The 15,743-nt window shown below is 35.4% G+C and overlaps 1 protein-coding gene across 1 annotated transcript; it reads right to left on the bottom strand.

Moving 5' to 3' along the window:
* Nucleotides 1-4,353: 4,353 nt before the first annotated feature.
* On the bottom strand, nucleotides 4,354-9,681 carry LOC114270522 (protein C2-DOMAIN ABA-RELATED 7). The gene is made up of 3 exons (XM_028212060.2): nucleotides 9,350-9,681; nucleotides 5,407-5,502; nucleotides 4,354-4,864 (listed from the first exon to the last, which is right to left on the bottom strand). The coding sequence occupies exons 1-3, from the start codon at nucleotides 9,458-9,460 to the stop codon at nucleotides 4,565-4,567; spliced, it is 507 nt and encodes a 168-aa protein (XP_028067861.2). The 5' UTR covers nucleotides 9,461-9,681; the 3' UTR covers nucleotides 4,354-4,564.
* Nucleotides 9,682-15,743: the final 6,062 nt, after the last annotated feature.

Raw genomic sequence — 15,743 nt, 5'->3', positions numbered from 1 at the left:
AACTCCCAAACTTTCAATTAAAGAGGACAATGGGATACATCAGAATTTAGTATGGAAACAAAAGTAGCAGGTGGGCATACAACCCAATTTACTGGTAAAGACTTAGAAAGACAAGCTTTTGCAACCCAATGTGCTGCTTCATTGTTGTTTCTTCTTGTCCAAGAAAACAAAACAGAAGTTGGAGAAGCAAGACCTCGAATATCCATAATAACAGCATCATACTCCCATGGTGGAACTATTTCGGAAACGCAACATTTTGTTGTCACCTTGATTTCCACTTGGGAGAGATTGAGAGCTTGAGCCATGAGACACGCCATACACACTGCATGGGCCTTGGCTTGTACTGCAGATGAAGCCTTGATAGACTTAGCACAACCATCCAGTAGATTTCCCTTTGAGTCTCTAAGAATCACAGCCATTACAGCTGATGAAGAATGTTCGCAAAAAGCTGCATCACAGTTAAATTTGACTCTACTGTGGGAAGCTGGCTGCCAACCTAATCGGGGATTATGGTTGGGGACGGCTAAGGCCTGATGGAGAGGGTTGAATTGGCCAATCAGATCATCTTGTTCCTTCCGGAAATGAGTGATCTTTTGCAAAGTGGCATGAGGGTCCACCACTTGATGATTAAAGACAATCATTTCTAGATTTCCATATGAACCTGGCAACAATAGCAACTAAACTAATAAGGCGTTTGGATTCATTTTTTGAATTACCGCCTTGCAAATGATCGTTGGTCCACTTGGTCACATTTGTTATCGAGCCTTGATCCACTCTCATATTTAAAGAGCTGCCAAACCAAACAGCCTTGGTCCAGGGACAATCAAACAGAAGATGCTCCATGGATTCATCACATTTTCTCCAAATAGGACATTCACTAGAAGATGCACACTTACGCCTAAACAAACCCAGCTTTGTGGCCAACAAATTATTTCAGACTCGCTACCAAAAGTGTCGGATTTTGAGTGGAACATCAAGATCCCAAATTGAACTCCAAAAATCTATTCCAAGGGTGAGAGATTCCGAGGGTTTGTCAGAACCATTGGAGTTGTGGCAGATCTATTTGGCTAGGACATAGCCCGACTTGACTGAATGAACTCCCGATGGAGTATGGTGCCATATTAAAATATCATCTATATTGACCGCTGCAAGTAGGATGGCAAGAACAACCTCTAAATCTTCTTTCAAAAGCCACTCGTTGAGAATTTCACGATTCCAGGTTTTATGTGTGGGGTCAATAGCTTCAACAACTTTTTGAACATTACAATAAGGTGGTTTATGCGAAGCAATTTTGAAATCTTTAATAGAGGGTACCCACTTGTCCTTCCAAAAGTGTGCAAGTTTGCCATTTTGGATTTGCTACTGGAGCCCATTGGAGGAGTTCCCTACCTTTGAGAAGGCTTGACCATGCCCAAGATGTTCTCTTACCCTTGGATGCTTACAAGAAAGTGGAATTTGGAAAGTAAAGGCCTTTATACACATGAGCTCAGGAAAAAGTGGGGTTCATAAGGAGACGCCAACCTTGCTTAGCAGGTAAGGCTTGGTTAAAAGCTTTGAAATCTCTGAAGCTCATACCTCCTTGATTTTTGGGGGTTGTCATATGATCCCAACTTGCCCAAGGGATGCCTTTGTTATCCGAATCTCCTTTTCACCAATGGTTTTGAGCAAGATAATTTAACTTAGCACAGAAAGATTGTGGCATTTCAAAATAGGACATGGCATAGGAGAGCAAAGCCTAAACAACAGCTTTGATTAGTGTTTCCTTACCCACTTGAGATAAAAGCTTACATTTCCACCCTTGCATTTTGCCCAACGCTTTTCCAATCAGACTCCCAAAAGCTTCAGCTTTAGATCTGCCCCATGAAGAAGGTATAGGAATGGCAACGGGGCGGGGCCGGGCCGGGGACCACCCTCCCCGTCCCCGATCCCCGATAGTGAGAAATTTCCCGTCCCCACCCCCGATCCCCGACGGGGACCCTATCGGCCCCCCCACCCCGCTCCCGATCGGGGTTCGAGTTTCCCCGACCCCGAAAATCCCCGACCTGTTAAAAAAATATTCAATGAATCTGTTGTATACATAAACATATATATACTCAAAAATCTATATATATATATATATATATATGAATCTATTGTATTGAATATGAATATATATACTCAAAAATTAAAAAACCTGTTGTATTGAATAGATTCATATATACATATATATCTATATGAATCTGTTGTATTGTATATATATACATATGATTCATATATATATATATATGAATCTATCATCATCATCAACAGCAACTTAAAAAAAAAAAAAAAATCTGAAATGGCGACGGAGGCAGTGGTGGTGGAGGATCTATCATCATCTATCATCATCCACTTAAAAAAATAAAAAAAAAAATCTACAGATCTGTTCGTCAAGCTGCAGCGGATGATCGGCGGTGTTGCGAAGAGGAAGCGAAGAGGCGGTGTTGCCATGGCGACGGAGGCGGTGGTAGTGGAGGATCGGCGACGCATCTGTTGAGATCTGTTTCGATCTGATCTAGATGATGAGGAGAGAGAAAGAGAAGGAGAGGAAAGGGAGGGAGAGAGAGAGATGAGACTGAGATTTGAGTCATTGAGTGAGGGAGAGAGAGATGAGGGCCACGGTGAGAGAGAGACACACAGAGGAAGTGAAATGGGAAAATAGGTTTGGTTTATATATATTTATAGGAGGGGTAAAAGGGTATTTTCACTTCGGGGATAATTCGGGGACGGGGACGGGGACGGGGCCGGGCCGGGGTTTGAACACTGATCATCGTCCCCGGCCCGAAACAGATCGGGGATTGATTTTCAAATACCGTCCCCTCCCCGTCGGGGGTATTTTTCGGAGAAAAACCGCTTAAATCGGGGTCGGGATCGGGGATCCCCGTTGGGCCGGTTTCAAATTGCCATCCCTAAGAAGGGAGGCCCAAATATTTAGCTATAAGATTGTTAGTATATAATAGGAAATGGGGTCACTACTGTGCCTTTAGCACAGTAGTGGCTGTTGTGCCTCAATTTGAGTTATATTATGGACTTATTTTTATGATTTGAACCGTTCATTTTATAGAGTTTGTTAAGTATTTCATGTCTATCAAAAATCATATTAATCGGATATCAATAACTATATGATCGAATTACATATTTTTTTATGCTATTTTGATTGTCAATCATATAGTTATTGATATCCGATTAATATGATTTTTGATAGGCATGAAGTACTCAACAAACCCTACAAAATGACTGTTCGAATCATAAAAATAAACTCATAATATACCTCAAATTGAAGCACAACAGTGAAATCCTTCTCATCATTAATTAATTTTTTTTAAAAAATGGTAAAACGTCTGACTCTATTATTATTAAAATAAAAAATGAGTATATAATAATGGAGTAATTTCATTTCAGTGCATATTTAAAAAAATATATGTTTATAGATTAATAATAAATTGTATACATATTAAAAAATAAAATTATAAATTTTTCCACACATTTATAATTAAGTTTTACAAAATCCCTGACATGTTATTTTCCCTACAATAATGTCTCCAAACAATGGATATATACCAAACTTTCGAGAATATGTTCAAAACTTGAGAAATAAGAACTGTAAATAAAATATCAATCATTAAGACTATATTTGATTTATGAATTTAAGAAGATTTTTAAAAACTAAAAAAAAAAATTAAGTGAAATATAAATTAAATATAAATATATTTTACCTTTATTTTCTTTTTTAATTTTCTTCTTAAATCCATAAACCAAACAAAACTTAAAACTCTGAACGACGTGACAGAATTACTTGAAGCAAAACACATTATTGTGTTTGGTTTGTGTTTTGAAATAAATTTTCAAAAAAAATTTGAAAAGAGAGTTTAGAAATTTTTTAAGTTTGTTTGGTTGTATATTTTGAAAATAATTTTGGAGTTTGGCATAATTTGATATTTTATGATAGTTGAATAGATATGTGTAAGAGAAAAAGTGATTGACTGAGAGAAAGTGATTTGGAAGAAAAAAAATTCAAAAAATTTCCAACCAAACAAAATTTTGGAAATTTTTTTCAAAAAATGTATTTTGAGAGTTAAACCAAACAAGGCCAACTGCAGAAAAACAAGAACACCCACTATGGCGAACAACCTTTTTTCGGAATCTGTTTTGCTATCACTTTTCATTCAATCTCTGTTTGATTAGAAAGAAAATTTGGTAAAAAGTAAAAATCAAGTAAAATAAAGTGAAAGAAAAAAATAGAAAACTTTGAAAATTTAGTTATAGGCAAGTCGTTATACATAATATATGTGTGTGTTCAAGTCGTTTATGAAAGAGAGACAGAACACAATGACCTGTAGGCAAGGAATTTCTTATTATTACAACACAGAACTACAAAATTCAAGCCAATTGTTAGGTCACATGACATGGACATGGAAGCACTGCCAATGCAAAACATCAATCTTGTTCTCACAAACAGACTGATACATTTGATTGGTGGATTCATTGTAAGATAATTACTATAGAGTACCGACATAAAAGATTACAAGCCGATACAAAGCATACCTCAACTCCGGGAACTTTTATGACCGTGAAGATCAATCCACTCAATCTGGACTTCTACCTCCCCACATTCTACGTTCCTCAATTTAAGACGCATGTCTTGGCAAATTTTACCATTGTTCCAGACAAAGCAGCTCTCTTCGGCTAGGCAATTTTTGCTGTTTGGCTGAACTCCTTCACCAACTTTAGTACCGTTGGGGAGGTTCTGAAAGCCCATCTTCATACAGTCTATGTATGGTTGAATATCTATTTCTGCCTCACCCATTTTGTCATCGTTGGTGAACGTGTCTTTATCATGCACACTCTGATAAACAAACAAAACCGAATGTGCTATTAATAATAATCTTCAAAATTGGGTTGTTGCAATTTGTCTTCTTCACTTGCAAAATTCAAGAGAAATGGGAAATGAGAACAAACATTATTACATGCTCTATCATTTTTGGCAGATAAAAATTTGAAAAAAAAAAAAAACAAACAAATAGTGGTTCTGTAGCTTAAATTTATGATCACTAATCAAGTTGAACATTGTTGGTGATGCTATTCATATCATTACACAAAATAAAGATTTGCTTTTTAGGCCGTATTTGGTTAATGGATTTGGAGAGTGATTTGGAAAGAGAAAGAAAAAATGTAAGTGAAATGTAAATAAAATATAATTAAATATCACCTACATTTCACATACTTTTTTCCTTTCCCTTTCCCTTTCCCTTTCCCTTTCCCTTTCCAAGTCCATCCCTATTTCCATGAACCAAATACAGCCATAGTAGTAAAAATAAATTGCATAATCACATTCATAGCCAATCATTGCATAGTGAAAGAATAAAAATAAGTGGAAGAGTAACTTACTAGGATGATTGGAACATTTGGATCTTTAATTGAAATAGTTAACTCCTCATTCCATTCCGGATTACAATTGTTCTTTATAACGCTAGTCTTTACTTTCTGCATCAATTCATAGAAGATCAGAAGAAGAAATTCACCTGAGCAAGAATTTTGTTGTCAATTAAACTCTAAGAAGCACGGACGCGGATATGGACACGACACGAATATGCGGACATACAAATTTTCAAAAAATAAGAGATACGACGCGCTGGGGATACGCTCAAAATATATAATTTTATCTATTTATTGTGTCATAAAAAAAATTAAGGAGTAATAGAAAATAACATGAACAAATATTTTAAAATATATATCTACGGCTTTTCATCAATTTCAGCACTTTACCTAATAAATAAATTGAGCAATTTCAATAAATTTATTTTTTTTTCAGATAAAAATAATTTGCTCTATGCATGTTAGGGCCAAAGATGAATATTAAAAAATAGAGAGGTTGCCAAATTTTTGTTCTTATCCAATAGCTGACCTCATAAAAGGGGTTCAAAAAATATATAATTAAAGAGAAAAGAGAGAAGAAAAAAAAGAGAGAAAGAAACAGAGGAGAGAGAGAGAGAGAGAGAGAGAGACTAAAAAACAAAGTCTAAAGGAAGAAAAAAAAAAAAAAGACAACGAAGTAGAGAGAGAAGAACGAAGACAATGAGACGAAGAGAGACCAAGAAAAGAAGAGAGAGAGAGAGAGAGAGAGAGAAACCTACCTGCGAATCTCTGATTACTTCAATAGGGACCTTCAAAAGCTTTGATAGCTTCGTCTAGGGTTTACAAGTGAGCGACTTCTCTCTCTCTCTCTCCTCTCTGAAGGCAGTGTATGGGTGTCCGACATGTGTCGGACACAGACACACGTCGGACACGCCGTGGATGCATATCAGACACTACCTAATGTGTTCCCCTTTTTTTTAAAAAAAATTTCCAACTGGACACGTTGTGGACACGTTAAAGACGTAGAGAGAGAAACCCTAACTCAATGAATACGAAGAAAGAGAAACCCTAACTCGTTAAATACAGAGAGATAAAAACCCTAACTAATTGAATACAGAGAGAGAGAAAGAGAAAGGGTAAAGAAGAACGTGTTGAAGCCCTAAATCGAGGTATGTTCTTCGAATATGTCTTCGTTTCTTCACATCTGTTATTCTTCTTCGTTTTTCTTCTTCTTTTCTTTATTTTTCTTCTTTTTCTGTTCGTCTCTCTCCGTGAGTCTATGTTCGCCTCTCTTTCTCACTTTCGACTTTGTCTGTCGCTTGTGTTGAACTCATCGACTCTGCCTCTTTGACTCTCTCTTCCTTCTGTGAGATCATCTCTTTTTTCTCTCCTCTATTCTATTCTTTTTTTTGCTCCCCTTTGTCCCTGATATTATATATATATATATATATATATATATATATATATATATATTTTAACCAAAAAATCCCTTCTTTTTTTTCTTCTATATTTTTTCTCCCCTTCTATTTTTTGAGTATTCTTGATTGCTCAACTTAAACATACATAAAATAAATTATTTTTATTTGTAGGAAAAAATTAATTTGTAAATGAAATTTGATATTAAAGTAAATAAATAAAAATAAATAAATAAAATTATATATATTAAGCATGTCCCTAGCATTTGGTATCCCCCATTTTTTGAAAATTTGCATGCCCACATATCCGTGTCGTGTCCCGTGTCTGTATCCGTGTATCATAGCCCTCAAGTGTCTGTGAGCGTGTCCGCAAAGTGTCCAATTGGAAAAAAATCAAAACAAATTCTAGACACGTTAGAGAGAGTGTCCGACACATGTCCGCCGCGTGTCCAATACGTTGCCGCCAGAAAGGTGTCCGTGCTTCATAGATTAAACTCAAGTACTTGTGTTTTGAACAGGGGTAAGAGCTCAAACCACTAGAGAAATGTGTAATAATTTCATCAACTATTCAATGTCTCTATTAGCCAAGCTTAAGTGAATACTATTTTAAATGTGTAATACTATCTTAGTTTCAGTATATGCTCTGACAGTTCAATTATTGTTCCCATTTTTGTGTATTTCAAACATTGTTTCATGTTTCTGCAGCAGACCCAAAAAGACGGTCCATCTACTCTGATGTGCAACTTAGAAACTTTTCAGATATCAAACTCAGTCTCTGGGACCAACTCTAGCTTATGGAAGAGTATAAACCTAAATGGGATTCACTAAATTTGTTGACAGTGGATTCCAAAACACTAGCATTGCTTTATATAATTGGGCAATGTTTCAGTACTTTATTGGGCACTTGACCTTTGTCCTCTTGGACAAACTCTCATCAGAAAATAAATTGTTCTGTCTAAAAGCATTTACTTCATTTTATTTTCTTGTTTTTCCCAGATAGTTAAAAAATGGTAAATTTCACTGACCTCCTTTGTGATTTGGAGAAAATATAGCACATTCCACAGTTTAAATATATTTACACCGACCTCCCTTTTAATGAGATTAGAGAGACCGAAACTAATGCATATGATGTAAACACACAAAGACTAACAAGAAAAAATATATACACATTTCGGTATAAAAGATACAATTGCGTATTTTTCCCATCCATTGGACTAACAAATTATCAATAAAAATGAGACAAACTATTATGTGAATTAGAACTTTAACTCTTTGTTTGATTGGGAGATTTGGGAAGGGATTTGGAAAAGAAAAAGGAAAAAGTATGTGAAACTATGTGAAATGTAAATATATTTAATTCACATTTCACCTAATTTTTCTCTTTTTCCTTTCCAAATCTGTTCCTAAATCCCCCATCCAAACACAGCAAAACTGTAGAATTTGTTCTATTTCCTCCAAACCACCCCCCACCCAAAAAGATAAAAAATAAATAAATTAAAAAAAAAACGCATAAGGAAACCCGAGTAATCATGTCAAAACTGTAGAATTTGTTGTTCTATTTACTCCCTCCACCCCACAAACAGCATAAGGAAACCCGAGTAATCATGTCAAAACTGTAGAATTTGTTCTATTTCCTCCAAACCTCAAGGAAAGACAGTATTTTGGATGAAAATAATTGACATTCTCATTACCAAGTCCTTCCACGAAAGATTGATTGAAATTAATTATTGAAACAAAATGTCACTAGCTAGAGATCCTCTCTTCTCAAAATTCTTATTGTTCTGTCGCGTAATTTAATGTGACTAAGACTGTATTGGGACCAGGGGATAGTGATTTTAGGGACAAAACATATGTAGCTTCAAATCGAGATAAAAGCAACAAGAATTCCAAACATGGGTTTTACGACCACGAAAACGACAGATAATGAAATAAACATTTGTTTGTTTTACTCAGCAGCTGATAAAAAATAGGAGAAATTAAAACGTTTAAAAAAAATCCAAGATTTAGGCCAAGTTTGGCATACACAAAATAATCTATCTTTTTATCTTTTTTCTATCATATCACCTCTCTACTTTTCTGCACATCTTATCATAAAAAGACAAAAAATACAGGTCATCCAAACAACCCCTTCACCTTGATAACAAATCAAATCCTAATTTTTAATTGTTTGAACTTAAATCTTGAATTTTAAATAATAAACCATTTTTTTGTTCCTTGGACAGCCACCTCACATTTACCATTGTCCGTCAGCCCCCTCCTCCATCTCTTTTTCCCTTCCTAGTCGACATCCACCCTCACCATCCAACACCACTGACAAAAAATTATTAAATTGTCATTTTAAAATGGTTAGAATTAAAATCATTTGAAAATTCCAGAATTTAAATTAAAATAATTTAGGATTTTATTTGTTACCGGGATAAAATCTAGATTTTTTTTTTTTTTGGGTCCTTCAAAAATAATAGGTGCAAAAAGGCATGAGAATGATCATTATATGATCATAAGAAAAGAAAAACTAAAAAACGCAATATAAAAAAATAAAAGAGTGTTGTAAGAAGACAAGCCTGTTCTCCCTTGGTGATGACGAGAAAGGGATCACTGGAAACTGAATCGCGAACAACAAGATTGATTCCTCTGCGGACTCGAATCCTCAGAAGACCGATCATATCCTCCATTCCTCACCGACCCGATCAATCAATTATGAGTTTTGTTGTTTCTTTCTTTCTCTCAAACTAACTAATGACAACAAAAATTCAGAAAAATGGAGAAAAGCTTTCTTGGGAGTTCATGTACAGTGTGCAGAGGTCCACACACTGGTTTTATAGTACATGACGAAAACAAGACTTGTGTATTCTGTGGGCACACCAAAGCGGTTTTAATAATTTTGTAAACGACTATTTCACTTTTACTCCTTTCGTACTATTTACCTTCTGAATTTGAATAGAGTTGATCAGGTTCCGAAACATATCATTTTAATAATTTTTTTTATCTTCTATATTTTTTTAATTTTTTAATTAAAATATTTAGTGAGGAACAAAATATAAAAAGATAATAATAATAAAATAAAATAAATTAATGATATATTCAATTTAAAGAGTGTCTAAAGTATTAGATTCAATGGATATTTTTTTATTCAAAAATGGTTTTTCCTCCGAATTTTTCTTCCCCGAATCCCCCGACTGCCCAAAACGACGTCATTTTAGGCAGTTTCCATTTTCTTTTCTTTTCTTTTCTTTTCTTTTTTTTCTTTCCTCCAGTCTGAAACGCAGAGAGAGAGAGAGAGAGAGGGAGAGAGAGAGAAAGAGAAGAGAGGGGAAGAGGCCGTCGCCGATCGAGGGTCTAGGCCATCGCCGATCGCCGCGCCTCCGCCTTCGCCTCAGCCTCCGCCGATCGAGGGTTGAGGCCGGCCATCGCAGCCCAGTTCTTCTTCTTCTTCTTCTTCTTCTTCTTCTTCTTCTTCTTCCTTCTCTTCTTCCCGGTTGATGTTGGCCCCTCTAGTCCTTCTTCTTTTTCTTCCTTTTTCAAATTCGGGGAATTCAGAAAGGGGCTCTTTCGAGCTACAGATCAGTTCTCTTTTTTTATTAGTGAGTGGTTCACGCTTTGTAAAATAGTTTCATGAGAAATTTTATAAGACATTTTATTTCTAATTTTATCCTTGACTGTTTTTTTATTTATTTGACTTTTCGTTGACTATTTGTTTAAATTTTTTTCTATCTATTCAAATTTTTTACCCTATCTATTCAAATTTTTTCTATTTGTTTAATTTTTTTAATCTTTTCAATTCAAATTTTCCTTATCTATTTAAATATTTTTCCAAATAAAATTCTATTTGTCCAATTTTTTGTTTATCTATCCAATTTTTTGTTTATCTGTTCAATTTTCCACCATATTTGAACATATTTGTTGTCTTATCTGTTGAAAATCAACTATAACAGATTTGTTTAAAACAAATCTGTTCTATCTGTTCAAAATGTTATTATTTTCCTATATATTCAAATCTCTCATCTTTCTATCTCTTATCTATTGCAATCTTCTTCTTCTTCATCACCAATTATCTGTTAAAATCATTCCACAAACAAAGATTCATCATCATCACAGCATAGATTCATCATCATCGTCATCATCAACAACAACAACTAAACCTTAATCAACAACAACAAATTGTAAAAGTGAGGCGCAAGAGAAAACGCCATGAACATAAACTGTATATGGTGCTTACCATCGATAAACCGACGTCCATCGCAAAATATGTACGATTAAAAGGTTCATCTCTGTATATGTATACATACACATACATATATACATACATTCAAAGCTAAATACTTGTATATCAAAGAGATAGGAAGAGAAGAAAGAGAGAGAGTTCTACGTCGCTAGATCTAGTTACTCCAATAGATCCAGATCCACCTTGTCGTTGGGGCGTGTCAATAAAACCTTGTTGAGGATATGAAAATGGGGTCTGAAGCTACCAGATCTGCGTAATGGAGGATGTGTCGGTGAAGAGGCGAGGTAAGGTGGAGATGATAGCTGGACTACGCATGCAACACCGAAGCAGAGACGGTGATGGTGGTTGTCATGACCCAAACCCACGCCTAAAAGTTTGGCATCGTAAACCAAAGGCCTAACTGTACAAATCAAATAAGCGGGGCTGGCAGAAGCTAAGACATAAGAAAGTAAAACGTCCCACGAGCTGTGAACTTACATGAGACAAAAAGCATTGTTATAGATATATATACATATGTACATCAAGGTATCACAAGTTTGTCAAAATACAACTAGAAGAGGGAAGGCCTTCCCATCACAACGGATATAACACCAGTGACAACCAACCATAACACATGAGTGATTTTCAAAAGGCCATTCACTGGCTACCCAACGCTTCAACAGAAGGGAACCTCGCTGAGAGGCACAAAAGGTAGCTTGACCAAAACGGAGACGAGATCGCTGCCACTACACCCCCTCTTGAACTGGATCACCTACATATATATACATATCCAAACGTGAGCCAGAGCTTAGTGAATAACAACTGTGTAAAGAGGTTCCAAATGATGTCCTTACTAAAAAGCAAAACCATAAACTGTAACAGATTTTTCTTTCATATAGGGACATAAATGTTTACATGGTACATCCCATAGCAGACTAGTTCAGGCGGTCTTAAAGACCAAACAGACAGTCATGAAGACCAATAATCTAATGTAATGGCCATCAATATAATAAATAGAAGTTCCATGAAATGGAACTAACAGAGATCTCTGTAACAATGTAAACAGGTGCTAAGGATGCCACGAAATGCAGTATAAAAATATAGGATCATCATTCATTAAACATAAAGATAAGCATGTTTAGAACAGGGAAAAGATAAAGTAGAAAAGAGATACTTAAGTTAAACATATCTTTACAACAGTGTTATTCACAATTGGCTCCGCGAAAAACGTAGTTAGGACGTGGCTCTTGACCTACATAGACATACATAAGCATAACACATTCATTCACCGTGTAACCAACTAGTTGTTCTATAACTTATGGATTGGTTGGTTTAATTATTCCTCATTCACTTTAATGTCTATGCAATGCACATGATCGTCAAATATATGCGGAAATCATGCTAACAGAGGCTCGAAAGATGAGGAAATGAAGCAAAAAATGACACTAGGTTTGCCAAACACAGCCGCACGTGCAGAGCCCCTTGGCCGCACGTGTGGGACTCACACTACACGTGCACCGGATAGTACAATTATTTCAGAATGCAAGGTGCCTCTGTCCCTATTTTCCGCACGTGCGGCCTTCTTGCCGCACGTGCGCCATAACTCCTTACACGTGCAGTCCTTCCTACCGTATGTACGATTCTGGATGTTCCAGAATCGAAAATTTTGCTTTGTTTAAGCTTCAATTTTCCAGAAAAACAAACCCAATTTTGAACAACCTAAGACTCAAAACTGACTCAAACATGGTAAATGAGCAAATTCCAAGGCCAAATCACAATCATCTACAATTATGGCTTCCAAGTCACAATATTAAAACTTACAATGGAGGAAGACACAAGGAGTATGCATATGGTAGCTCTATACTTCAAAAAGCCATAAAAATGCCTTCATGAGCAAGTCAATACCTAGGAAAGATGACATATATAACAAGGTTTCAAGCCATCTCCTACAAATTCCCCTCCTTGGGGTTTTAACCTCAATCCCTCACCACACAACTTTCTTAAAAACTAGAAATCCATGATTTCAACCATAAAAACAACTTAGATTTAAGAAATGGGAAAGGATTCTTACCTTCAAGGGTTAATTGGTGAAGATTTGCCCTAATCTTTCTCTTCTCCTCCTTCTTCTCCAAAGCTCTACAACTCTCATTCTCTCTCAGGTTATATCTCTCTCTTCTCACTTGATTTCCTTTAAGTTCAAACATATATATAAATATCTAACTTATTTGACTTGGATTAATTAAACTACAACCCTTGCAATTAAACTATTTCTTACTATACCCTAGGTTAACTTAACCCTACTTTATCTGATTAAGGTGAATTAGACTCTAACCACCTAGTCCATTATTTAATTTGTAACCTTACAATTTAACGAATCAAACAGATCTTTTCTACAAATTAACGTATCTATCAAGCAGGACATATATAGCGCGTAATTAGCACACAGATAAACATCAAATTCACATAGAAACACACAATGAGGGTAAACCACAAAATTAACAGTTAAATAGGGAAGCGGGTGTTATAGTGGTAACCATGAGAGAGACATCAATTGGAGCTTGTGGAGCGATTCCACCGTTGGTATCATTGTTGATGTGATATCAACATTGTACAAGCTGTGTATGGTAAAGGTAAACAAGGAAAAGGGTAGTGAAGGCAATGGTGGGGCTGGTGGTGGTGACGATGACAACGAAACATGGCGATGGGCGGTGAGGTCGGAGAGAAGAGAGAGAGTGTTTTGATTTTTATGTCATGGGTTTGTGTATATCATATATATAAGGCATTCTAGTCATTTTACTTGAGGTTGTCCTTTTAAGCAAAGTATTTTAGAAAATGATCTTTTGGCTAAACAAAATTATAATTTGGACTTTTAGAACGAGTGCGCTAGAGTAAAAAAATTAGTTTATATTTGGTTGATATTTTTCTCAATTTTTTTTTTTTTTTGAATTTTTAGCTAAATTTATGATCCAAATACATCCTCAAACTATCACCATTTTTTTTGTATTTTTTTCCTTTCACTTGTTTTGTTTTGTTTTTTTTTTCTTCATCTAATCCAATTAAAGATGAAGCGTAATTTAATATTTTTTAATGTGCTTTAAAATTTGAACAATTTAAATCTTATAATACAACATTCATTTTTTTTTAATTATTATTATTTCGGACATACTGTACCCCACAATCAATTTAATAAGTGTAATACAACGTTTTCAACTGGATAACATAGACAAAAATTAAAATTTTTAAAGATTATATAGGCAAAATTAATAGTTTAGAAATGAAATAGAAAAATTAGTGATACAGTGTGGTTTAAAAGTGAAATGAACCATTCTGTAAATATAATTACATTATGTTATGAATAAGATAAATCCGAAGAAAGATTAAATACAATTTTAGTTACTCACCTAAGTATTAACTTGGTCCTAAATTATAAATTGTCTTTTTATTTCGTCCAAAATTTAATGCCATCTAAAATTAATAACTAAATCCGAGATTGAAATGTCCAATGTTTTCAATTATTAAGATAAAATGCATAAAATGTTCTTAATTTTAGTTTGGACAGTGAGGCCTCGGGATTAAAGACATGTACTTTAAGATCAAATTAACACAATCAAAAAATTAGAAATTTGTTCAGAAAAATATAATAAAATTATATAAGACACATATTTTAAATATTAAAAATATATTTATAATTAATTATAATGATAACTAAGTTCACGAAACTTACCTTTATTTTTTAAAGATTTTTTTTTTCCATTAAACGTAATGTTTAATAATCAGACACATAACATAGGCTAGGACGAAAAATTATTGAGAGGTTCAGGTGCGTCATTGTAGACGTCCTTCGAACGCTCCGGGAGGACGAGGTCCCCCGTTCTGTTCGATATTGGGCTCACTACAGTTCGGACTCTCAAATTGTCACGGTTCTAAGTCTGAACCAAAGAGTCCAAATCCGGCAAATCGTTTTGAGAAAACAGATTTTTGAAAGAAGTGCCAAACATGGACTGCTTTGCCAGATACAGAGTCGCCACCTAAATGTTTTATTTAGAGAAATTTAGGAAACCCTGACTCGTTTGCCTAAGGCCACGTGTCCGTCATCGCCAAAGTTGCCTCGGCTCGGGAACTTGGGTACGATTGGGGAAGGTCACTTCGTGAGCACCCCCGCTCGCCCGATCAAAGATCGGCCTCTACTAACCATGATATCTATTTTTGAAAACATTATGCGTTCTTATTCCGGTTATTAACCTAGATTTACTATGTGATGCGCACAGCATACAAGTATAGACTGGTTCGTCTGAATTGGAACAAAACATTTCATGTTTATTTTTTAAAGTGGTTTGATGGTGCTACCCGCAAGTAGGTTAAGACGTGGATTTGCCACCCTCGGGTGGGCTTAGAAAAACATGATTTTGCCACTATCTAGTGGGCTTAAAACACACATTTAATGAATTGTTCCAATTCAAATAACCCAACCTTCACCCACAGGCATTCAGGCAGTTATATCACATAAGCATATAGCCTCATGGTAAGCATGCTATTCATGGCAGGCACTCACACGCATGCAAGGATGCTAAAGCATAAAACTTACCGAGTACTCCAAGCCAAAACAGAAGCTAATTAGAAATCCATGCATGATCCTAATTATACGGAGATGCCTAATGCAACACATGCAAAAATGCAACTATAGCAGGCTCGGCTATTCTAAACATGGCATATGAAATGCTACAGCTAACATGTATTCAACTTGGAATTGAAAA

The sequence above is a fragment of the Camellia sinensis genome, chromosome 5 (genome assembly GCF_055761805.1).
Source record: "Camellia sinensis isolate YWXY chromosome 5, ASM5576180v1, whole genome shotgun sequence".
NCBI classification, from domain to species: Eukaryota; Viridiplantae; Streptophyta; class Magnoliopsida; order Ericales; family Theaceae; genus Camellia; species Camellia sinensis.
The sequence above is the reverse complement of the archived record's forward strand: the minus strand, read 5'-3'. Positions and strand labels throughout refer to the sequence as shown.

Coding starts and splice junctions, on each gene's coding strand:
- LOC114270522 (XM_028212060.2), bottom strand. CDS start 9,460: ATGGAGGATATGATCGGTCTTCTGAGGATTCGAGTCCGCAGAGGAATC. Junction 5,503..9,349: donor TCATCACCAAGGGAGAACAG/GCTTGTCTTCTT, acceptor GAATTGATGCAG/AAAGTAAAGACTAGCGTTAT. Junction 4,865..5,406: donor CAAATGTTCCAATCATCCTA/GTAAGTTACTCT, acceptor TTTGTTTATCAG/AGTGTGCATGATAAAGACAC.